At 29.4% G+C, this 25,944-nt stretch overlaps 1 protein-coding gene across 5 annotated transcripts in view; it reads right to left on the bottom strand.

Moving 5' to 3' along the window:
* Nucleotides 1-25,944, bottom strand: part of LOC107436223 (paired amphipathic helix protein Sin3a) — an 81,685-nt gene that overhangs the window by 16,048 nt on the left and 39,693 nt on the right. For all 5 annotated transcript variants that reach the window (XM_016047850.4, XM_071184171.1, XM_071184170.1 and 2 more), the window contains 11 exons: nt 25,162-25,248; nt 23,172-23,290; nt 17,400-17,527; nt 15,328-15,425; nt 10,717-10,833; nt 10,071-10,228; nt 8,451-8,531; nt 8,163-8,346; nt 6,738-6,867; nt 4,046-4,159; nt 193-359 (listed from right to left, as the gene is read on the bottom strand). In XM_016047850.4, coding sequence (XP_015903336.1) covers nt 193-359; nt 4,046-4,159; nt 6,738-6,867; nt 8,163-8,346; nt 8,451-8,531; nt 10,071-10,228; nt 10,717-10,833; nt 15,328-15,425; nt 17,400-17,527; nt 23,172-23,290; nt 25,162-25,248 — 1,383 coding nt within the window. The remainder of the gene's footprint in view (nt 1-192; nt 360-4,045; nt 4,160-6,737; nt 6,868-8,162; nt 8,347-8,450; nt 8,532-10,070; nt 10,229-10,716; nt 10,834-15,327; nt 15,426-17,399; nt 17,528-23,171; nt 23,291-25,161; nt 25,249-25,944) is intronic.

The raw sequence follows: 25,944 nt of genomic DNA, 5'->3' as shown, positions 1-25,944 counted from the left end.
AAAAAAAAAAAAAAAAGGTAAGAAAGATGAAAAAATATTTTCATTGAATGAATTTTAATTTTAGGAAAATATGTACCAAGTTTACTGATGATAATATTTATAGTTCAGAGCACCAATTTTGAGGTAAAAAACGTTGCCATAGACAGACCCCTGCTCATACATGTCAATATATTTTTAAATCAATAGACTTACAGGAAGAGATGATCCATCGACAGAAGAATCTTCCGGAGCAGGTTGAGGAGGAGGAGGAGATGGTTTTGTTTTACTAGTTAGAGGAGCACTGTTCCTACTACAAGCCATGCTCAGGGACCAGAGGTTCTTACAGGCAGGACTTTCACTTCCATCTTCCGTTTCCATGTCTGAAAATCATTTATATAGATGTTACTAAACACAAGATATAACAATTTATATACTTCAGGGTAGCCACAGAAAAAAAAAATAGTTGCTTTTTACTAAAAGTCATGAAAATAATTGCCTAAATAAGAACAAAAATTTATCAAAAACAGGACTAAAACTTTATTAAATGACTTAACTGCTTCCTTTGTCAATTAAAAAAAGATCAAATCAACAGTTATATTTTACTGATAAATACAAGGAACTAAAACAAAACATAACATATAAAAGTTCTAAATTGAAATTTTAAATTTTTTATGAGCAAAAAATATTTAATTTATCAGTTTACTATCCCAAATTTTCTCGGGCAAATGAAATAAGTTACCGTATATTCCGGCGCATAACGCGCACCCGTAATTTCTAATACATTTTTTAAATTTTAAGATATACTCTTCCCAAATGTAATTTTCCAATAGGTATATTTGTTCATGTCCACGAAAAAGGCTGGATGGACGAAAATGGTGTTAAATTGTGGGTAAAAAATGTCTGGCAAATCCATCCTGGTTGCGTAAGAAAACCAGAAAGCCTTTTAGTGTGGGACATGTTTCGGTCCCACCTTACAGATAATACAAAATAATTGTTGAAACTATGTAACACCGATATGGCAGTTATTCCGGGCGGATCGACACCATTAGTTCAGCCATTGGACGTCTGCTTAAACAAACCATTTAAAGCCAATTTAAAAAAACAGTGGAACACTTGGATGTTGGAGGGCGAGAAAACCTTTAATCTATAAATTTTGATATTCGGCGTATACCGCGAACCCGTAAATTCCAATGTTATTTTTTGTATTAAAAGTGCGCGTTATACGCCGGAATATACGGTAGATATTAGTCTTTGTATATGTTCACATCTTCATAATCTGAAAAGTCACCCGATCACGAACACTTTTTTTTTTTTTAAACTCTTTTTTCTATGTAAATTCATCAACCATCATATACACAAAAACACATCTGCAGTCCCAAACAAAAATGGGCAAACTTTCAACCACAGCAGACTAGTATTTTGCTTCCGACCAAGTAAAAGCGTGATGAAACAAAACATATTGACCAATTGTGCTATGCCCGAATTTGCAATATACCTTAGTTAACTCAGGATAATCAGGAAAACGGTTTATTGTCATATACCATATAGTCAAGTGAGAGGCCAATGGGATAATTTTTATATAAACGTATTATTTTATATCAAAACAATTAGTATATTTGTAAAAAAATAAATACTTTTAATTACTAGAATTCATTAAAAAAAAACCTTTCCTTTTAAATTCACACATCAAAATACAGTATTAAAATTTGGGTCCTTTACCGTATTAAAAATTGGGCTTGAAAAGATATTGAGAAACGAAATAGACTCACAATGGAACAGAGGTAATTAATTGCAAGCCAACTCAAAAATTTTGAAAATTTCTTGAGTAAAATCATTTCTGCATTTCAAAAAATTTATATCTTCATAAATTATATACAACATAATTTCAATTAATAATTACAAAGTTTACTTTTATTTCTAATCACATTTAATAATCTACCAGAAAAATATTTACAAGTGAAAGAGATGCCAAGTATAAAGTCTAGCTCAAATATTTTTAAATAAAATACACAAGAATTTTTATCCCTTAATATGATCAATGATTTTTTTAAACTTCTGTACCTTGGATTTCCGGAGCTCAATCATCTTTGATGGAATCTGTGCAAATTGTACAAATAAAAAAGGGGTAGCTCAAATTTGCTATAAAATTTAAAAAAAAAAAAAAAAAAAAAAAAAAAAAAAAAAAAAAAAAAGTTTAGTTTGATCAGAAGCTCCAACAGACTGCTGCAGGCATAAAAGTTTGGGAAACACTGGTCTACTGTATTAGTCCTGGACTGAACAGAAGTTACCCTCCTTGAAATGCACTATTCTTGTTTCCATAGCAGCAGACCACCTCAGACAGTGTGGTGGGGGAGTTCTTACTGTAGACAAATTATATATCGGTAAAAAATGGCATTACACACACAATTTAAGACGCTTTTTTAATTGCATCTCGAGAACTATTATTCCATTTTGAGATGTACGTTTTGTTTCCAAAATAACACAATTAAGATTTTGGGTTTTTGATGGTTTAATTCAATTTAAACAGAGGGAAGAACATCTTAAAGAATAGGAAATTAAATGAACATCCTATTTTTCACAATATTCAAGAAGTTAATTAATCACATTAAGTTCATTAGTAATAATTATTTTAAATACAGTCGGACTTCTATTTAATGGACTTTTTTTTTTCCTCGAGGAACTTCTAGAAACTTCTTAGAACATTTTAGAAACTTCTTAGCACGGAGGATGATATTCCTTTAGAAGAGCTTTGAAAAAAATGCGGGTATAGCTAAGGGAGAACCAAGAAATTAACAATGATTTTCTTTTTATTGATTCTAAAGCTGCAACTACAGAAACATTTTGATACTTAATCTGATTTTGATTATTTTGAACATAAATCAGATATTTTGGATATAGTGAAAAATAAAAATAAATTGTGATTAATACGAAGAAGGAAAACACCAAATCTTTTCATATGATCAATGAAAATCATCATTTGAAACAACTCGATCAATCATTTGAAACAACTCGATATCATCATTTCATCAAATCATTTGAAACAACTCGATAGTTTACAAGAACAGGTGTCAGTCCAGACATTTTGTGAAAGGTCCGTTTTTCGTGAAAAAATTACTCACATTCTTTCAACCAGGGTCCGCTTTTATGAATTTGCGCAAATAGGGTGCGTTATTGCAAAAAAAAAAAAAAAAAAAAAAAAACTTTTTCTAGGAGTTTTTAAATTGTAAAGACATACAAGATTATGCTCAACACTGTAAAATTACAATTAAAAAAAAATTAAATTTTAAAAAATAAACAACCATTGCTGCTTCTAAATTAGAGATGCAACATACAAATATTTGGTATTTAGCATATACTGCTGAAAGCAGAATATTAATTTGGGGCGAATAATGGAAGAATCGACATCCGAAGACAAAACTTAATTCGTTTACATCTATCTTTCTTGTTTTCTGCACTGGAAAGGGTTTATTCGATTAACAAAATAATAATGAAGATAAACAAATTTGTGAAGGATCCAATTAAAAAAAAAATCTTTTTGTGAAGGGCTCGTTTTTAAGTTAAAATATTTTGTGTTAACGGACCCAAATTTCTTCTAAACAGACCCCTGAAGAAAAAGGTGTAACAATCGCTATATCAATTATGTCTAGTGTTTATGAATCTAAAACCTGTTTTTTTGTTGTTAAAGTATTTCAAATGGCGAGTTTCGATTTAATGAACTTTTTATCGGGATTGAGCAACTTCGTTAAATAGAGGCCCAACTGTAATTGTAAATATCTACTTCAACTTCTACTGAATAACGGTATACTGATAGGTGTATGGGGTTCATTCAGTAGTGGATTGTCTTTTAAGCTTTATGCCACCCTGGCAATAAAGGTTCATAACTGTATTTCCAGTTTGGTTTCATTTTTATCTCATCTATAACTTTAAATATTTCATTCATACATTTTTTGTTCTCCACTTTATTCATAAAATACAGCTTTCATTAGCATATTGTTACTTTCAATCTTCACTATGAATTTAAAAGAATGAAGTATGATAAATTCTATGAATAGTAAAATAAGAATACCTTCATCCTTATCCACTTCATCATCTGAAAGATCACCACGAGGAACAGAGAAAAAGTCAGGAAAAAACTGCCTCATAAGCTGTTTGATTTTTGTCTTATCTTCCTTATGAATCCCTGTTAAAAAATAAAACAGTTAGATCATAACCACCAAAGATACACAAATACGGCAACTAGTAGTGCCCGTTCATCGAATTCTATAGCCGATAAAATTATTATGGCGTTACTACCACTACAATTATTGTACATCAATTCACTAGTATACAAGACATGCTAACTTGATTTAATCTCGGGGTACCTTCTGATAGACGATAGTCGACATTATTGATAACTTCTCTGCCGACAGTTAGTTTTGTTAAAGCTTGGGAACTTTAGTTGTCTTTCATAATAAGTGATATGATTTAGAAATATTTAATATTACTATGTATTTTATTCTTATTCAAAAATTATATTACTTTACCCATGAACCTTTTATCTTACCTTTTACTGCTAAATATATTGGTTCATAGGCAATCACACCATTGATTGGTCAATTTCAAGAAATTATGTTCCGTAAAAATGAGAGCTGCCATCAGTTTTAAATAATTTCTGATGAATCATAGCTTTCCCCCCCCCCTTCAAATTAATATAAATGTGATCATTCAAATTTTTCTTTCATGAAGAGGAAAAGAACTGTGTTTTAAGTAGTAAGAGTGTTTGATATCATATATTAAATTTTTTTTATCTGATCTCCATACCTAAATCCATCAATTTAGTTTAAATTTATGGAATGCACTGAATGAACATTATGCCCTGCGGCAGAATTTTTGTCACACTTTCTGCAAATAAAACTCTTTCGCACTAACATGTTTCTGCAAAATACTATTACTAATTTAAGATAACAAAAACACTGTTCTTACAAAAACAATATGTTTCTTTGATTCTAATATTACGGACAATATTCTCGTATTTTGTTAGGGGACACACACTAATTATTTAATTTAGAGCATTTTGCAAATCAACATATTAAAAAAATTAACACCATGAAATCTGTAGCAGTAAATACGGAAAAACAGATCAACGAAGAAATCACGCAAATCGGAGTCTTCAGAAAGGAGTTACTCAAATGTTTGTTCAGTTTCAAGATGCGATTGTTGTAATAAATAATATTGTATGGTTGGTGTTTTCTACACTAGGGAACGCTGCAAGCTCCATACCACATATACTTCCAGGTTACTGTTTTAGGTGTATTTTAAAGCCATTTGGGTCACAACATGGTATTTTGAGATTCTTGCAAACGTGGTATTTGATTACTTATGTTGACAATGGCAGGGGTGATTGTGAGCCCCAGTCGAAATTCCGGAGAATTTCTTAAGTAATAAATAAATAAATAAAAAAGTTTAAACCGAAAAATTAGAAAAATTTAAACAAGGTTTTTTCCTTTTTCTCAATATTTCCTAGTTTACTTAAAATATATTTAAAATTTTACACATACCTATGATGACCTGGAGAAGCAATTGAAATTTACAAATATGTCTTTCTTTCTTGAGTTTATGATTATAATAACTATTTACTGATAAAAAATGAATATTAATCTTGAATATAAGCTTATAAAGTAGCTCTCTTATAAACAAATAAAATAAACTGCGTTTTCAAGTTCCACCTTTGAAAATTTGATTTCCGAAATCTTTTGTGATCACCGATTTCTTTAAACCTTTGATCTCCGGAAACTTCTGGATCACGGTTAACGAAAAATCCGGATTTTTCCGGAGCACAATCAGCCCTGCAATGGTAACAATACTTGTGATTACGATGCTAATGGTGCTAACACTACATAAGATAGTGCACAGCTTGCAACAAGAATAAACAGTAATAAACAAATGGAAAGAGGCCAAATCAGGACTGCCAAAAAAGCAAGTTATTCAAAATCTAGCAACCATGTCACCTTTTTTAACAATATATTTATACATAACTAAAACACCAGAATTACTTAATAAGATTAATATCTTATTAAGTACGGTAGATTTCAGCTAAGAAATTATCCAATTTACCTCTTTTATTGAAAACAAAATTTTCCCTTGTAAAATATTGCCTCGCAGAATAAGCTGTAGTAAGCAGTTGCAAACTTTCTAACCAGAACTAGAGCAGATATTGATCTCTTGATTGTTATTGTTTACATTTACATTGAAAATACCATACATAAAAATCATCGGGAATTATAAACTATGCGGAAAACAAAAGCCAAAAAATTGATAGAATCTTTGCTGTAAAAAATAAATGATCTAACACGCAATTCGAATTTTCCACATCGCCTGAAATATAACAGCCACTTGAAAATCAATGTCAATAACTGCCGAAAATAGAATCAGAATGGATTTATGATATAGGCATAAATTGAGTGCTTCAAAAAAGTGATTATTTATTGCGCAATTCAAAATTTTTCATGAAAATTTCTGCTGAAAAGCAAATTAAAATTTCCCAAAAGAAAAATCTTTCTGCAAGAACTCTGTAAAGTTCTGCGACAATGTCAACGCAATTCTGCCACAAGGATATAAGGAATCCTTAGATGCATTAAAAAAATTTGCTATTAGCTTAAGTAGAAACAAAATTTGCTGCATAAAAATCAAATATACAGTTCTTATTTATTTTCAACTGCTTTTATAAAATCCAACTAAATCCATTTACCATTAGATGATAAGAGTGAATAATGAATTACCAGTTTGCCGTTTCACATGATGAATAATTAGGTTTGCAGCGTCTTTAAAGATATCTCTATTCTTGTAGGTGAGTACTAAGTGAGGACCTGCTGGAATGTCAATCATACTCTCATCAGCTTGTTCATGTCTCTGGAAGAAGAAAACACTTTCATTATTTACACACTTACAACCACCTTGTATCTTTAAATTGTCACGGAAGTGTTTGTATTAAAAACCTTTTTTCAATGAAGCAAAAATATTGCAACATCAAACCTTTTCATCTTAAAAATTATTTTTTTAAAGAAGAAGTACAGGGTATTTGCTACATTTCAAATCCATGACTTTTCATAAAAAATTCCAAGAATTTTTCATGATTATTTTCTCCTCAAAAACATACTGAATTAAAAAACGCATTATAATAACATTAATTTAAATGATAGGTATAACCAAAACTGTTAAACTCTACATTTTTATATTTATTGATTTTAAACTTAAAAAACAGAGTAAAAAAAAAGAGTTGAAGCAATAAAATAGCTGGAAAAAAATACGAAAGCAAATATAACTAAATACAGTCAGATATACGTAGTTATTTAAAGCTGTTTAATTTCTTCTTTAAAGAAAGTAATATAAAAAGCCTAAACTAGAATTTTAAATTGATAAAATAAAAAATTAAATAAATTCTGAAATCACAGAAGTTGAAAAGATATTTCGCTCTAGAAATGGTGTTTTTTTTTCTTTTTCTTCATTTTTTGAAAGAATACCATAATTTTTAAACAGGATAAAAACATTTTATATTTTAATAGAATATGACTATGATTGAGAATTTTGCTACAAATTTAGATATTTGGAACATCAAAGTATTATGAAATTGGGAGGGAGGGGGAGTAAATTCCATTTTAAAATTAAGATTTTTCGGCGACCTAAACCCATGACTTTCCATGATTTAAAAAAAAAAAAATAAATAAAAAAATAAAAAACAGAAATTAAAATTATGACATTTCATGGCAAATTTTGTTCAATACAGAAATACATGACTTTCCATGTGCGCGCAGATACCCTGAAAGTATTCTCACTTAGGTCCATCATGACGTTTCAGCTGACAAGCGATAGGATCAAATTGCATGACAAGGTGGATTTTAACTGAGAGTACAACACTTAGCGGAAAGAAACATTACCTAGATTTAAGTTTATTTTCACCTTGAGACTAGCTTTATTAAGATTTTTACACGCTTGAAAACCCCAAGTTAAACTCGATTTAAGGAAGGGTTCATATAGAAGGTGGCTCCCCAAGGTTTTGAATTAGAGTAATGTGCGTAGAAGGTCACAGATCTCGTTTTAAGATTAGATGGTTTAAACGTAAGCCGCATAACAAACCTTTTTAGATTTACATTAAAAGGTTTTTGCTGAGTGAAAATAAACCTCGTTTTGTTATCCGGGATACCTACTTCTTCATAGATTGTTTCAATTTCATTTAAGATGCTTTTTGATCTGAGAAACTTTACATCATTTTGCTTGAAGTTAATTCCTTGGTGGTCCAAAGATTTCAGGTAGTATTTTTCATTTTGCTCACGCCACGTTTTATTGAAAAGCTTCTGAGACTTTCGCCATTCTTCATCTTTAGATTTTAACCTGAATTTTGAAAATGAAAAAGGATTTTTAACATTGAAGCAACTTTTTGTTTTATGCATACTTTTATATATTTATAATTAAAAATAAATAAAATAAAAAATTACCGTCTTAAGACTAAAGGCACTGAATTAACTGGATTTTTCTTTAACCCTTCAATAATATCTGCTGATTTATCACCATAAATCCTGTAAAAATGAAGAAAACATACATAATTATATATACATACCATATCCTGTTAACTGGGAAAAGGATATTCCCCATAATTTGGTCAGGAGAATGAAGTCACTTTGAAAAATCCGAATTAACTACAACTAATTTAATTTATTAGTTAAAAATTTTAGTTGAGTATATGACAGAAAATTTCCAGCAGAAAGGTAATTCTATGGCATTTTTATAAATACCCAATGCCAAACCAGTCAACATGGGCAGTGGATTGTCTAGGTTTTTTTTAAAAGGCACCTATTTTGTGAAAATTTAGACATAATTAGTGAAAATAAAAAATAACATAGAAAATAATTTGTCGTAAATTTCTATAAATTTTCCCCAATATATTCAAAATTAATTTTGCTATTGTAAAATTTTGGGCTAAAAATTGTATCCAAATTTAAAAATCATTGTCCACAGTTAAATTTATTTCAATTTATTAAAAACATGTATTTAACAATATTAGCACTAAGTTATTGTCATTACGCGGACATTTTCAACTAGGCTGTACAGAAAAAAAATTTTCATTGCAAAATAAAGGTCAGTTAGAATAAATCTACAATAGTGTTTAAGAAAATGTTCGAATGTTTAGAATAATGTTCGAATTTCAATTTTCTGTCAAGTTTATAGAAGAAGAGCTTCGTCCTTTCATTAAAAGTTTTTTTTAAAAAAAATAATAGTTTTGATATGGTGTACGTAAACAGCCGGTTAAGCTTACCACATTTTGCACTAGCTGACCAAACACCAGTTACTTTTTCATAGACAGTTGGCAAAAAAGCTCCTCTTTTAGATTGCAACGAGAACAAGGTTAGCATGAGAACATGCTTTTTTAAAATTTTTTTTTTTAAAAAAAAGTATTTTGTGAAACTACTATTTTTTTTAGAAGGTACCGCTAAATGGTATCAAATTTACTCTGGACAGACCCCTGATGGGAGAAATAAAATAAAGGATATTTAACAAACTGACTCTTTACCACTTCTGATGTTCAACTCTGCAGCCTTGTATTTGTGAACCTGATCCAAAAGACAAGGAAAATCCTGGTACAAATATTAAAAGAATTTGCCTCTGTGGAGGACTTTTTGATGGAACTAACCCGCATACACCAAGAGGAAAACCACAAAAACCTCCCACTTTTAGCTCGACAACAAGGGGACTGTAATCCGCAATCGGTCTACTACTGAGGATATTTTACGCCAGCATTGTGGTCGGAGCAAGTCGGATGCGGAATTCGTATCGAACGGCCACCGCCAGGATGCAAATCTGTGCTCACCTCGTCGGAAGGCAAATGCTCTATCCTCCGAACCATCACGACTCGACTTAAGCAATCGACACTCAGAATAGTGTAGTACTGGCAATAGCACTATCTGTGACTAAGAGAAGTATTTTTGCCTTCAGTGGATTATTTTATAAATTTCTTCAAATACAGAGAAATTTGAGAATATACAAGTGAACAGGAAATAGTTGTAAAATACAGGAGACTTGGGAGGTATTCCATATAAAAATCAAAGAAAGTTTGTTACCTCCTTATCGCCCTCTGTTGGATGACATTTGAACTTCCACCCAATGTGTCATCCAGGCGATACCTTGCTTTTTCTTCAGCAGACATTCTGTTCATTTTCATCACTTCAGATTCAAGGTACCGAATGGTGGAGAGGTTTGTTTCAATCACAACATCTAGCTGTAGAAAACACACATTCAATAAATTACAATACAAAGAGGCAGAGGGAAGGGTGCGTAGCCAGACTTTTCAACAAAAAATAAGCACGTTTTAAGAACTCAAAAAAATATTTTTCATCCATCATTTCCACACACACAAAAAAAAAAAAAAAAAAAAAAAAAAAAAAAGAAAGAAAAGAAAGAATTTATTAACATTAATTAAATGAAGATCTAAAATATTTTCAAAAACTTTACATTATTATGATAAAATAACTAGTTTCTGATAAATATTGCAGAGAAAAATTGTAAAAATAATTCTGTTCTTGTAATTTAGAAGGACAATCAACAGGACAAAGAAAAATATCTTTTTAAAAGAAAATTAAGCACATTTTAAAAACCCTGAATAAAAAAAAGCACCCTTAAGGGCTTTTAAAATAATAACGTAAATAAAAAAAGCACTTTTTAAAAACACTACGCACTCTGGAAAGGAGGAAATGAATATATATTTACCTCAAATCGTTCATCTTCACAACGATATATATACTCTTCAAACTGTGTTTTTCGAGAGCTCACAAAAGTAGAATCCTCAGACCAAGAAGGAAATGACACCCAAGTATCGTTCAGAACCTGTGAACAGCGTAAGATAAAAACATAAATTATATTTTTGATAATAGAATAATTTTATTAAATATACAAAACTATTTATTCTTGACATTCACATTAATAGTTACATATAGAACTACATTCATATCGAGTAATTGTCATATTAAGTATTATTAGTGATTTCAAGTAATTTTGGCTCAAACCAAATTACAATCAAAGGCAATCATCCATTTCCATTGCAAAGTGATAGTTATGTTGTAAAAAATCAGCTGGACGTAGGCTCGACTGCTAAGCTTTGGACTAAAGTGGCAGTTATACAGGGTTGACACTCAAATCTGGGAAAAAAGTTCCCTGTGTTTTCCCTCAGAGATGCCGACTTGAAAATTATGATTTCAGTAATAATAAAGTTTTACCTCATAATTTTAATATTAAAGATTTAATGGTACTATAAATTAAAAATTAATAAGAATTAATTCATTATATAATAATTTAAATAATTAATATTCCAAAACTGTTCCGTTTAAAAAAAAGATCAAATTTGAGTTTAAGATTCACCTAAAAAGATACATAAATACATACTTGTATAATAGAACACAAAATAAGAAACTTCAATAAATTTTTATTTTTATTTATGTGATCTAATTATGTAAATCTAATTTAGTACTTTGCTTTGCAGCTCTTATCTTAGCATCAGAAAATTTCCTTTCAAACCACACTTTTTTTGTTCGTTAATGCTTTTGTTTTTTTCTATAAGAAGAGAAGACTAAGTTCCTATATTAGGCTGGGAATCATTGTGGTTTTTACGTACAATGCTAAATACTCTTTCTGTGTAGGCATTGCTGTGAGGTATCAGAAGTACTAGCAGCATCAACTTTGGCAAAACAGTAAATTTATTGACACCAGATCCATCAATTAATTTGGAAATTTCTTTCCATGCACTATCCATTCTAGTCAAATTTATAGTGGAAGCTGCGAATTCTTCCAATTTACAATATTCTTCATCCGAAAACATATGCCGGAATCTATCAGCAAAATATTGCACTGATGAAAAAGATACCCCTGTCTTTAAATGTATGTTAAGCTATTTCTGCATGTTTTAACATCTCATTGTCTAAAGGTAACTTTTCTTTGGATGTAGCAACAAGCTGCCTTGTAAAAATCAACATAAAATTTTCCAAGTTGAAAAATTATTTTCTGTTATAATATTTTCTGTTGTAAAAATATCAATGACCAAATCTTGATTCCTTTTCTGAAACTTTTTACTCTTAATGTCTATGTCCGAAACTGATTATGGTGGTTTAATAAATCTGGATTCCATGTAAAATATGAATAGCTGGATGCTGCAAGGTTACATTAACAAATAATGGTAATGTATTGCATAAACAATGAAGTTTTAGCATAGGGTTTTGAACTGTCGCCCTCAATGATTCACTTATAGCACAAAATTCTACCCATTGTTTGATTAATTGAATCCAGAAGTGATAACTTTATTTTATGTGGTTTCGTGCCAAACAATTCCTGCCACAATTTAAATCTTCCTCTCAGAGCTTTTATCCAGAGAATAAAGTATAACTGAATTAAAAATTGCTCCACATTGACTTGTTCTACTGTACCTTTCTTTGCTGCCAGACGAATATAATGACCGCTTTGAATAACAATATTTGGCTGCTCTTTATTAATGAATGAAACGAAACCTTTTAAATGACCTATCATTGTGTTGTCACAAGCAAAGGAAACACAGTTAGATATCCTTGTTTAAGACATCAAATATACCAGTATTATCACTGCATGGTAAAATGGAAAAGTAAACAGCATCTATTTTACTTGAAGATTCATCATAATAGGAAAGCACAACCGGATAAAGTTTTGTGTCATTTACATCATTACTTCCGTCATTTGCTGAAGAGAAGGGGCTTTGTTTTAAAATTTGAATTATGTATTCTTGAGAATGTTTTGCCATTGCTTTGATAATTTAAGAAGTTTTAGTTCTTGAAGAACTATATTTCTTAGCAATTTTAGAGTCGGGAAACATATTTTGAAATAATTAGCTTGCATGATAAGAACAGGAAATTGGCAAGTTATGCTCTATTATAAACGCAGAAAACAGCATTTCAGCTTTGGTAGCATCTGTATCTTGTGAACTCCGGAAATAACTTAAACTATCAAGTGAACTTGATTACTCTTAAAGTTAGAAAGTATCTTTGATTGAAAATGACGCCGATAATCATCACGGCTACCATGAGGAATCATAAAATCCGTAGAACATACGGTACAAAACAAGTGCCTTTCCGACACTTTTGATTTTATAAAGCACGGCCATTCCACGATGTATGCATCACGATAACACAGCGTTACTTTTGCCCTTTTTTTGCAAGACGGTCCATTTCATTGAGTGCTAGATTATTCACATATAATGGCTTTTTTGCTCTTTAAATCTTCCTAAAAAAAAAAAAAAAAAAAAAAAAAAAAAAAAAAAAAAAAAAAAAAAAAAGCATGGCAAAAAATTATTGTTTGTTTATGCTGCCAGTAAGTACCGCTTATTTCTGTGCTGTTGACACGACGGATCGGAAGCATGATGTCGTTGATACGAGAGCTAGAAGCGCTATGTTTAAAAGGAGCATTCTCACTGCGTCCAAAGACGCATTTCGGATCACTGTGTTATTAGTAATTTCAAATAATTTTGGTCCTTCGGGTCGACCGATATGATTCAATGAGAATGATTTTTAAAGGGAAAAATTATAGAATAAAATGAAACTTTTGGATGAGTTCAAAATTATTTTTCCGTAATTTTGGGGGAGTAGCCCGTAATAGTGTAATGTCATAAAATCCGTAATAATTATGATAAATCCGTAATAGTTGGCATCTCTGTTCCCTGTATATGCACTATATTAAGAGGAAACACACAATCACTCTGCATATTAGGATAACTAATACTAGTTTTAATTGCTGGAAAAACTTAAATAAAGATAAACATAGATTACAAAGGTCAATATTTTGTAAAAATCGAAATAAATATTCCCTGTAATTTCCCAGTTTAGAAGAAAAAATTCAAAATTATCTGTTATTTTATCTGATTTTTTTAATTCCTTACATTTTCTAGTTTTTTTCTGTAGAGTGGCAATCCTGTTATAACTTTTCTCTTTGGGAGCATCAATCACTGAATTTCTTCTATACATTGCATAAATCATAATTTAGCCACCTGCTTCATATTCCCCCACAATGTAAACGTGAGGTTATTATTTTTTTTAAAAATGTTACAATAAATATTACTAAAGTATCTGCAACATTCGATAATCATCACTAATGTATCTGTGTACAATGTGCGTCTATACTATCTATCTATGCCTTGGAATGGCAAAATGTAACGAAGACTGAATTTTTTCATATTTAATTTGTGTTATATTTTACTCCTCTACCTTTTAGTAAGTCTTAAAGAAATTCAGAATTCTTTTGAACAGGTTTTTACAGGGTGCATGGCCAAATCATCCAACAAAAAATTAAGCACCCTTTTAAAGCACTAAAAAAATATTTTCACTATATACATTAACAAAATGTAAAATAATTGTAATAAGACTTTACATGATCATGATAAAATACCTAGTTTCTAACAAAAAACTTTTTTCTTGATTACATTAGATATCCTAAAGAGATCAAGAGGTTGAAATGGATTGTGGTTGAATGAATTGTGAATATGTTAAACAGAACAATGTGAAAACCATGCTTTTGCATTATCCGCAGCGTAAATCAACCTTATTTTCGAAAAAGAAAAATTAAGCACTTTTTAAAATCACCCAATGAAAAAAGCACCTTTTAAAAACGTCACACACCCTTTTGCATCAATACTGAAGATCATTTTCATTGAAAAAAAAAACAGCTTTATCTCAATTTAATTGTAAACAATTCATATGAATAATATTTACTAAGACATACCTAAAGAGAAAAGGCGGATTCTTCTTTTATACGATTTTTGATAGAAAATTAAGCACTTTTAAAAAACACCCAATGAAAAAAGCACCTTTAAGGGCTTTAAAAAAAAGAAAAATAAACAGGTTTAAGCACTTTTTAAAAATGCTGAGCACCATGTTAATGCTGTATTTGTTTAATTATCTCTCTCTGCTGTATTTGTTTACTACTCTGATTATCCCGAGTTAAATCGGGCATAGCAGAATATGTCAATATGTTTTGTCTTACCACGTTTTTACTTGTCCGAAAGCAAAGCAAAAAATAATAATAATCCACTGTGATTGGAAGTTTATCAATTTTTGCTTGAGAATTTTGCTGTTTGTGGGACTGCAGACTAATTTTGTGCAATAGTATATGCGATGGTTGCTGAATTTACGTAGCAAAAAATAAAAAGGGTAAAAAAAAAAAAAAGGCGTTCGGAGCGAAAGTAAAGCAGGTGATTTTTCAGATTACGAAGATGTGAACGCATACAAAGACTAATATTTAACTTTTTTCATTTGCCCAAGATAATTTAGGATAGTAAACTGAGAACTAAGAAACAAGAGACAATCTCACCTCTCTACATAATCCTGTGCGACCACTGCACTTAGGCTGTACATAATTTCTTGGAACAGCTCTATAACTTGCTCCATACTTTATACAGGATGAGTAATCTGAAATGGAAACAATTAAATCCAACACAGTAATACTATTTAGGAATAAACATAAAGAAATTGTATAATAAAGAAACAATGTTATGTTATGAAAACAGGGTTTTAGACGTCCTAAATTGCTTTTGGACAGGACTCGTGGGTTTTATTGTCTTTAAGTGTCCAAAACCAGGAACTTTGATAAAAGGTAAAAATTCTGAAAGGTGTGACCATTGTACATAAAATTACATAGATTAATAAATATTTGATATTTTTTATACAATTTGCTTTCACTTATTAAAGGAAAATAATACATGATAGGAAAATATTTATAAGTTTTAAAGCTCCACAATTCATTGAACAAGAAAAGTGAATGAATACTCTACCCTTTAAATATGTTTTAAATACTGATAAATTATGTTTCTGCAAAAGGATAAATAATGCAATGTTAAATATAATAATTAATTTTTTTAATAAAACAAAAACTTGTCTTTATTTTGCTTCTTGTTCAAAAATTAACCTTTTATTCTTCACACTATTTTTTTAAAAAATATGACATAATTTTAATAAAAGGGTATTGGACAGTTTTGGGCAGGACAGTTTTAAACCAGGGATTAATCTATTCAGTCCCAAACTTTGCCAACGCTGCATTAAAAATATAACCATGGGTTCCACCCTAAAATAATTTCAAGAGTGAACTTGTTTTTACACCAATTATATAGGAAAAATTTTCAGAAATTTATTACTCATTTTTCATAAAAACGGCCATATTTTTCTTAAAAATAAAATTGTTTTTCTTTTTTTTTGGTTAGTTCATTTCTTAAATAGGAAACAAATATGACATCAAACATCTTTTTATGGCAATTACTGAACCACACTACTAATTTATTCATGGAACCATACATACCTCTACTTTTTATTAATTTCACAATTAATAATATTTTATCCTAGATCTATAGATTTCAATTCTTTAAAAAATTATTAATTTAATTTTGCCCAGCATCCAACAAGCTTGGGGGGGGGGGGGCAAAGAAAATTCAGATTCAATAATAAAAATTTTGTTTACATAAGCAGAGTTTAAGTTCAGTCAACAAAATAATTTCATAGGAGTGTGGACATCGATCATTTTGCAAATTTTTTACAAATATTTTTAATAATTTTGATACAAATTTAGAGCATCGGAACACTGTGAAATTGGGAGGTTCCATTTTAAAAATTAGATTTCTCGGCGACCTTAATCTTTTTTTTTTGAAAAAATAGTTAAAATCATGACATTACATGACAAATTTTTGTTCAATGCCAAAATTCATGACTTCATTTAAATTATTTTTTCTTTCTCTCTTAACAACTTAAATTCCTACCCTTCATAGCATCACAGTTTAAAGTTACACATCGCAACAAAATACGGTGGAAGAACGTCAAAAACCTAAATGGCAGTTTTTGGTACAAATTTATGCATGTACATACATGAATTATTAGTGAATGTAGCCTATTAAATACAATTGATTATGCTATATTTATTTCTTTATTTTTTTGTGATATCTTAGAGATGAAACAGTTAACATTAATTTTTAGGCTCATGATCAAATTAATTTTAAATCTAGATACGGAGTATCTGCTACATTTTAAATTTTGGACTTTAAATCCAGGACTTAATGAAGTTACTATTTTTTCCGACAAAAGCACAACAATAAATTTAAAAAAGCACAATAATAACATTAATTGAAGTGATAAGTATAACCCAAACAGTTATATTCTGCATCTTTATATTTATAGATTTTAAATTTAAAAAAAATAGAGTAAAGAAAGAGGAATAAAATAGCTGAAAAAATACAAAAGCAAATAATTTTTTCCCCCTTCTTTCAGCAGAATTATATTCTAAAGATACTTGGAAAGGAAAGATATTCTGATTTTTTTGTTCTTATTTCAGAATAAAAAATAAATAATAGCTGTGTTAAACGTACAGTTCATAAGAAGTAGCAAAATATGAATACAGACCTATTTCAGTTGCAAATTCTCCCACAACTCTTTCTTCTTTTTCCAATTTCTTAGGAACTATATCAAGAGTATTTGATTCTTTGTAACCCACAAAGTCTTTGAACCATTTAAATAATTCATTGTACTTTCTGAAAGAAGTAATTTCAATTAAACCTTTGCATTTGAAAGATAGACTGACAACAAATAACTATCTTTCGATAGGGTATAAAACATTACAAAGTCAGGAATTTTAAGAAAAACATTAATGATAGATTATTCTGAGCATTTTAATTACTTTACATAACTTATTCTTTTTACTACACTATACAACAATTCTATTTTACATAATTATTAAAATCCAAAATTACACAAAACAACAAAACTGTTCTTGCATGTAACTAAACATTTAAATGTATAATGCCGACATGTATAATGTCTTTCGTGCCGACTGTCACATGTACGTGCCAGCAAGAAACGCGATCACTTCCCGGCCGACACACTGCGAGTCAGAGAGTTTTCTCGTTCACCCCCAGCCGCCACATATTTGTGCCAGCGTTTCGGACATTTTAAAAAATAAAATTTCTTCCATAAGATGGCACTGTATGTCTATATGGTTTCAGATACATGTAGATTTGACCTTCTACTCAAGATGAAAGGACATTCACGTGGTTTTTAGGGGGAAGGAATGCTTTATGACACGTTGTATTTGTTTACAGTAAGCAGGGAAGGTTTTTTTTTGCTACTTTCGATTTAATTTTTAGTGGATAGTTAGATCTTGTAGATCCCTGTTTTAAAATTTTTCATGCGAAAAAAGAACTTTAAGTCATATATTTAGTTTTCAGATATGTAATGTCAAATGCTATTAAATGATTAGTACATAATGAAAATAAAATGTGTAAAATATATATTTAAACAAGAAATAACTTAAGTAAATAAAGTATCCATAGAAATATATATAAAGCATATGTCATTTAAATACTCTACAGAACAATATTAAACAATGCGTTGATATTTCGGCAATTTCATGGAATTAGGCTTAACAGCAAATAACCCTCCAACCTGGGAGAGACTGCCGGCCTCAGCGGTAAGTGCGCTTCCTGTCGCGAAAGGATCATAGACCACAAAACTAATTTCATAGCTGCCAACATGGATGGGGAAAAATCCAGTAGATTTTACAAAATACATCTGCTATATTTTAGATTTTCAAACTCATGACTTTGGGAATTCAATATTTTCTCCAACAAAAACACAACACTAAAGCATCATAATAACATTAATTGAAATTATAGGTGTAACCAAAACTGTTATACTCTGCATCTTCATATTTATAGATTTTTAATTTAAAAAACAGAGAAAATAAAGATTAGAAGCAATAAAATAGCTCAAAAGTAAATTTTCTTCTTTTTTCTGCAGAATTATATTCTAAAGATACTTTTCTTGTTCAAGGGAAAGGAAAGAAATACTTCTGATTTTTCTGTTCTCATTTCGGAATAAAAATAATTCGCCTGTCACTGGCTTGCTTTAGCTAGAATTTCAAATTGATAAAATAAAAAAATAAATAATAAAAATTCTGAAATCCCAGAAGTTTAAAAGATAATTTGCTCTAGAAATGATGTTTTTTCTTTTCAATTTTTGAAAGAACATAATTTTTAAAGTACACGATAAAAACATTTAATATTTTAATAAAATATGACTATGAGAGGGGACAGGGCTCGAAAAAACCGACAACGAATTTCTCAAATCCAACGTCCGCGCGGACAGCCATTTTCCCGTTAATGTTCATGATACATTTTCAATTTTTGTTAGCTTACAAGAGTCAAGCGCCTCACTTCTAAAATGACCATCTTTTATTACTGTATAATATAATCCTAGTAATAACTAATTCATTGTGCAATTTATATAAATGTTTGTAAAAAATAAGAAAAAATTATATTTTTATTTATTTAGAAGCTAAGGGTTAGTTTCAAAGGAGGACGGGTACATTGTTGGACAAGCCATATAGGGGACGGGTAAAATTTCTGAGTTATTTAGAGCCCTGAGTGGGGAGTTTGTTACCAATTCTGATATTAGAAACACCAAGAAATTGGGGGAGGGGAAAATTCCAGTTTAATAATTAGATTTTTTGGCGACCTATATTCATGACTTTCCACAACTTTCTTTCTATTTGATATTACAACCATATGAACGACTCACGACATTGGATTTTAAACTCGCATGAGTATGAATCGCTACATAGGTTTTTAAAACGTGTAAATACAAATTGCGATAATAAAAATCGCAACGGGCAACTTTTAAATCACGTAAATACGAAAAGCTATGTTTAATATTAAAATCGCGTGAATAAGAATTGAGATATTAGCAGATTCTGGACTTGGGACATCTAAAGGGCTTGTTTGAAGAATTATCTGGCAGGAGGGTAAAAATGCGAAAAATCTTATCTTCTGAGCGTAAAATTGGAGAAAACAGATACAATTAGTAAAAATGCGGAAAGGTTAGCAGGTATATAGTTTGAAATTTATCTTTGAAAATATAATTAATTTATTTCAACGGCTGAATATTCTGCAAAAGCGGAATATTTATTTAAAAAAAGGTGAAATTTTTAGAAAATCAAAGTTTTCGATAAAAAGGCCGAAATTCGAGAGACAAAAATAAAAAAGCTGAAATCAGCTAAGAAGCGGAAATTTCTCATCCCTGATTGTTGCAAAATGTACTAAATATATTTTACACATGGGAAATTTCAGGGATTTTTATAGCCATCAAAATAGAAAAACAGCAATAGTTTTTTTTGGTCATGATTAGGACTGGGCGTTATTAGAAATTATATATTGTGATATATCGTCAGTTTTGCATCGCGATATAGCGATGTATCGCGATATAGTATTTTTGAATTTCATTTACTTTAAGGAGGGCTTTCCTCTCCATGTATCAAGACTTCATACGCATATTGATTTAAATCAATTTATAAATTTGAAAATATATATGTTTTGCTAAAGAAAGATATTAAATAAATTGACTAAGATGTACAAATCTTACTTAAAATATTTATTGAAAAAATGTGTGTAGATACAGAATGAAATATTTGCACTTCTTTATCGTTTATAAGGTATAAGCAGTCTTAATTTAAGTTAACCCCTAAAACACCCTTAATGAAAAAAAATATTGTTATTAAACAAAAGCTGATTTTAAAATTTCAAAATATATTTTAATTAAAATAAAAGTTAGATTGACTAAAAGCCGAAGTTTAAAATTAAAAATGTTCGAATTTTAAACTAAAAAGTAAACATAAGATTTGTAATAATTTCTTAAAATTTTCGTTCTCTGAAAGATTTCTCAGTTTAAAAATAAAAAGGGAATTTTATAAAGATATCTAGCTGAAATTATTGAAAGAAAATTTAAAAAATTAAAAAAAAAGTTTGTTAAGAAATTCATTATACACTTAAAACAAAGTGTTAAAAATATTTTTTTTTTTTAAAAAAAAAAACTTTTTTTAACAAATCAATATTTGCTTGTACTATTATGCGTAAATAATTACAGAATTATTAAGTTCGATCGTAATGTTCAAATTCTTAATGAAGAAGTAAACACAAGTTTTGTTATATTTTCTAAAAATGATCACGCAAATAACAAAAGATTTCTTAGTTTAAAAATAAAAAAATAAATAAAAGTGAAATTTATCAATATATTTACCTAACAGCATAGGAACAAAATTTAAAAAATAAGTTCGTTAAAAAATTATTTGTATGCTTAAAACAAAGAGCTAAATAAATTTTAGAAAAAAAATGCTTCTTAAACACTATTTTTATTATTATTTCATATAAATAATTAAATTAAATTAAATAATGACCGAATTATGAACGAAAAACAAAGTAAGGCAAAGTTTCTTAATTAAATTCTTAAAAATAAAAACAAAAGAATTGTGATATTCGGTAATATATTTAGCTAATTAACTAATAATATAAAACGAAAATTAAAAAAAAATAATGATTTTACTCTCTAATAAAACGAAGTAGTAATTGATAAAAAAAAAAAAAAAAAATAATGAATAAAATTCGCAAACTTTTCAAATTCTTTTGAACAAATAAAGTTTATTGACTTATGTCCAAAAAATAAGTTTTGTTTTAACTTTATTTCTAAAAATAAAAACAACTCAAGATTTATAAATTTAAAATCAGTAATAGAAGCCCATTAAATTATTAGAAGTTTTATCCGAAAGGTTTTTAATAAATTAAAAGAAAGTAAAAAAATAACCTAACAAATTTATTTACTTTGTAATTTAATTCCTTATGGGTGCCTTAAATTAGATTTCCGATAATTTTCACATTTAAAAATATAAAAAAAGTTTTGTCAGAAAATAAATAAAAAACTTACCTAATTAATGAAGAAACTTTTCTTTATAAATTCTTTTCAATAATAGATTGCGTTCAGAACAAGGTTACGACGGCGATCACGAAGTTAATCCCATTGAAAATAATCTACAAGAAACGATTTCAAATCGCGAAGGTGCGAAAACGAACATGTGATATAACGATATAAGGTCTCAAAAGTGATTCTGATTCTACCGCTCATCAGTCAAGGTGGTCAAGGCCGTCTCAACAAAACGAAACAATATCGTCTTCCACAGCGCGAGTTGGCATCGGAACGTAAGAGAAAGTCCTTGCGTGTATCGCTATATCGTTTTCTTCACTCGACGGCTTAAATCAGATTTCTGATGCATCGCTTGGAATGAAAGTTGCTGTATCGTTTTGCCGATATAGGCGTTAAATCGATATGTCGCGATATATCGATTTATAGCCCAGTCCTAGTCATGATTAACATTAAATGAACTTGAAATGTTACGTATTATGTTGAATCTTTTGGAATAGTAATACACATTTAATTCATCAAAGATAGTTATAAGATATTTAATCAACTAAAAAAGGGAGTTCTGATTAAAAATAAACTCCAGATTTTAGAATAAAAAAGTTTTAAACTGATTTTCATAAATAAGGCTCTCTTAGTTATGTATAAATAACACTAATTTAAATATTCAAGTAAGTAATAATCTGTACAAAAATTCCATTAACAGGGATTTATTTAGGAAACTTACTCAATTTTAGGGAATTTTTAATTATGTGCAAAATCCAGAATTTTTATTAAACCAGTAGATCAGGAAGAACTGGAAAAATCCAATAGAGTTGGCAGGTATGTTATTTCCTCCTTTAAAAATTTATAATTACTGCAACTTTTTTTACCTCAATTCTACATAGTTATAGGAAGCAATAAAATTAAGAACCATATAAATTAATTAAAAAAAAAGACAATCAAACATACACGTATAATAGGAGACAAAACTAATAAAAAATAGATAAACAGGTATTGCTTCAAAACAGATCATTTTTATATCTTGTGACAATCACGCATAAGTAGGTGGAAACAATCTAATTACAGCAAATAATACAGGTTTACCCACTCAATTTTAATTTCAAACTAAAGGACTTTTCAAGGACCTATGTAGGAGGGGAACCTGCTTTTTTTGTAGGAAATATTATTTTGAAAAAATGACTCAGGGAAAATCAAAAACTTTTTAAGGAACCTATCACTAAATTCAAGGACTTTTTGGTGACCTCATTTCTCCCAACACAATTCAAGGATTTTCAAGTACTGTGGGAACCCTGTAATACATAATACTCAACAAATTCTGAAACTCAATAATTCGCAAACTAATTGCAGATCAAGGTTACGAGAAAGTTTTTGCATAAACTCATAGGGGTAAAAAAACAAACAAACTGAAATTGAAAAATCACTTTGACTTACGAGAGGAATGGAGTGACCACCAGGACGAGATCAGTCCTCGATATTAGTTCTTGATTGTAAATTATTAAACATCTCAAAAAGTTATCATAAACATCTTGACTCTTAAGAGCTTTACGGACCTAGAAAAAAAATTTTCAACACTTACAAAAATATATGTTAAAGTAACAAATAATGTTACTCCCAAAACATGAAATTTTATACACTGACATCTAATAAGACATGGGAAATATTTTCAATCATTATGTTGTTTAGGATATTGACAAAAGATAACCTATGTTTCCCTTAATCTAGGTTTTTCAAATCCTTCATTACTGTAAATATTTTTGGGAAGGAATAAATAGTAACAGGAAAAAATGTATCATTACTGATACTAGAGTGGAAAATATTAACACATACTGAAGTGACGTATAAAGATTTTTTTGAGCGATTCAAATCATTTGAGCAGACTTTCGGCCAAATGCACCATTTCAATAAATATTTTTTATTAACACTGTTATGTATATTCTCCACTAATTTTATTTTTCTGCTATTGTCAAGTGTTCTTAAGACACCCAAAAATTAATAAAAATTCAATTGGAGTAAACACTTTTATTCTGTTGAGAACTATAAATTTTTTCTTTTTCTTAAAATTAATTCTTAATATTTTCTTCTTTCTTTGTAGAGGACTTTTTAATGGAAATAACTTTCATTTGTGCTATATGGAGAGGAAAACCGCAAGATCTTCCACAGGTAGTCTGACGGAAAAGGGACTCTAAGCCATGATCCGTCTAACACTGAGGATATTTTATGTCCGCACTAACTATGGTCAGTGTGAGTCGGGTGTGGAATTTGTATCGACTAGCCACTGCTGGGATTCGAACCCAGTTTCTTTCATTGGGAGGCAAACGATCTATCCCCTTAGCCATCACGGAACAATTAACACTGAGCAGACTGCAGCACTGGCATTAGAACTAAGAATAAGAATTATTTTTGCTATCACTGGATCAGGCGCAGTTGTTACACAAACTGAAAAATCCTGAATTTTTTTTGTTAAAACTTGATAAGATATCAATTTATATGAATTCACAGGTAATATAATTTTATTATAATTAAATTACTAATCACTAAAGAATATCACACTTTTATAGTTACTATTTTAAGAAAAAACTCAGGTCTTTCAAGAAACACGATATAGGAATTAAAAATCATAGATTTTAAGAATGAGAAAATACAAATCGCATTACTGAATTTTTTAACTGCGTAAATACAAATTGCAATGCAAACGGTTTTTTAAATTCAGTGAATACGAATCGTGACATCGGATTTCAAACTCGCTATAATATGAATCGTGATGTATGATTTTCAAATCATATATATAATTAACAATAAATAACTTTTAAGTTAGGTAAATATGAAAAATCAATGTCAGATATTAAAATTGTGTGAATAAGAGTCTCGATATTAAAGGATTCCTATGTAGTTTCAAACCTTCAAAACTGTGAAGATCCGACAAATCAAAAAATTATAATTGTGGAAGTGTCACACGATTGAAAACTAACAAGATTCAGTGGACGTTTCAAAATTAAAATGCTAGATTGCAGAACTTAATTCCTACTCTAAATCTCAGTGAAAATTTTGTCGGATTATAGGTTGATTCGTGGAAGTCCGCAAATCAATGGTCTACAGAGGCGTGGAAATCTGCCGCCTTGCTACTAATTTCCAGACCTGGAGGGATACGAAAAATCACCTCTGGTGGACATTTTATCGCCAATTTCCCCCCCTTTTAATTCCTTCAACAAATAAGGAGAAATTTGAGAATATACAGGTAAACAAAAGGTAGTCTTTGTTAAAAAAAAACAAACAAACAGGAGACTTGGCAGGTATGGAGATGTGGCTTAAAACAAAAATCCACTAGGAATTCAGCCAGGATGATTTTAAGAAAACACTCTTTGCCCGAATATTTTAAAGCATATTAATTTTGCATTTATCATCAAATAAAATTCATACTAACCTTATCAAAGAAGGCATATTCAGTCAGAGATGTGAATTTATTCGCTTCCGCCATACTGACATCTTTTAAGCTTGTCATTCTTGATTTCTAAAAATCCCAAATAGAATTATTACAAATGTGGTAGAACAAAGTTTTCATTTGACAAATGATTTTAATCTACTTTTTAGACAGTTAATAAATATTTTTTAGATATATATAGAAGGATGAGTATAAATTAAAAAGAATTAATGCAGAATACATGTGAATCATATTTTCATGAAATTCGGCATAAATGACACACAATAACTCTGCTACAAGGTAAAAAGCAGTTAATATGCATTTATCACTATAATTTTGTTCACATAGCTGCCAACATGAATAGGAAATATCCAGTATATTTTAAAGAGATTTCCTCATAATTGTTGCACAATATATTAAATATTTTACATATTGGGAATTTTATAGTATTCAAAATAGAATTTTTTTTATTACAGTTAACACTATAAATGGTCTGCAATATTTCCCATTTATGATTGACATTAAATGTACTTAAGTTTTAAATATCTTTTACTACGTTATAAACACTTATAATTTTGAAGACCACTAAAAAAGTAATTTATTATTGATATGTAAAAGATTTTTTTTAATTAGTATAAAAAGAGAATTCTGAACAAAAATGAAAATTTTAGAACAAAAAAAATTTAAATAAGCTTTAAACTGATTATTATAAATGAGGCTCTCCTCATTAAGCATTAGCAATATTTATTTAAATATTCAATCATGCGTAAAAATTCTATTTCAATA

Source organism: Parasteatoda tepidariorum, chromosome 8 (genome assembly GCF_043381705.1).
Source record: "Parasteatoda tepidariorum isolate YZ-2023 chromosome 8, CAS_Ptep_4.0, whole genome shotgun sequence".
Taxonomy (NCBI): Eukaryota; Metazoa; Arthropoda; class Arachnida; order Araneae; family Theridiidae; genus Parasteatoda; species Parasteatoda tepidariorum.
Note: the sequence above shows the minus strand (reverse complement) of the source record. Positions and strands in the feature narration are given on the sequence as shown.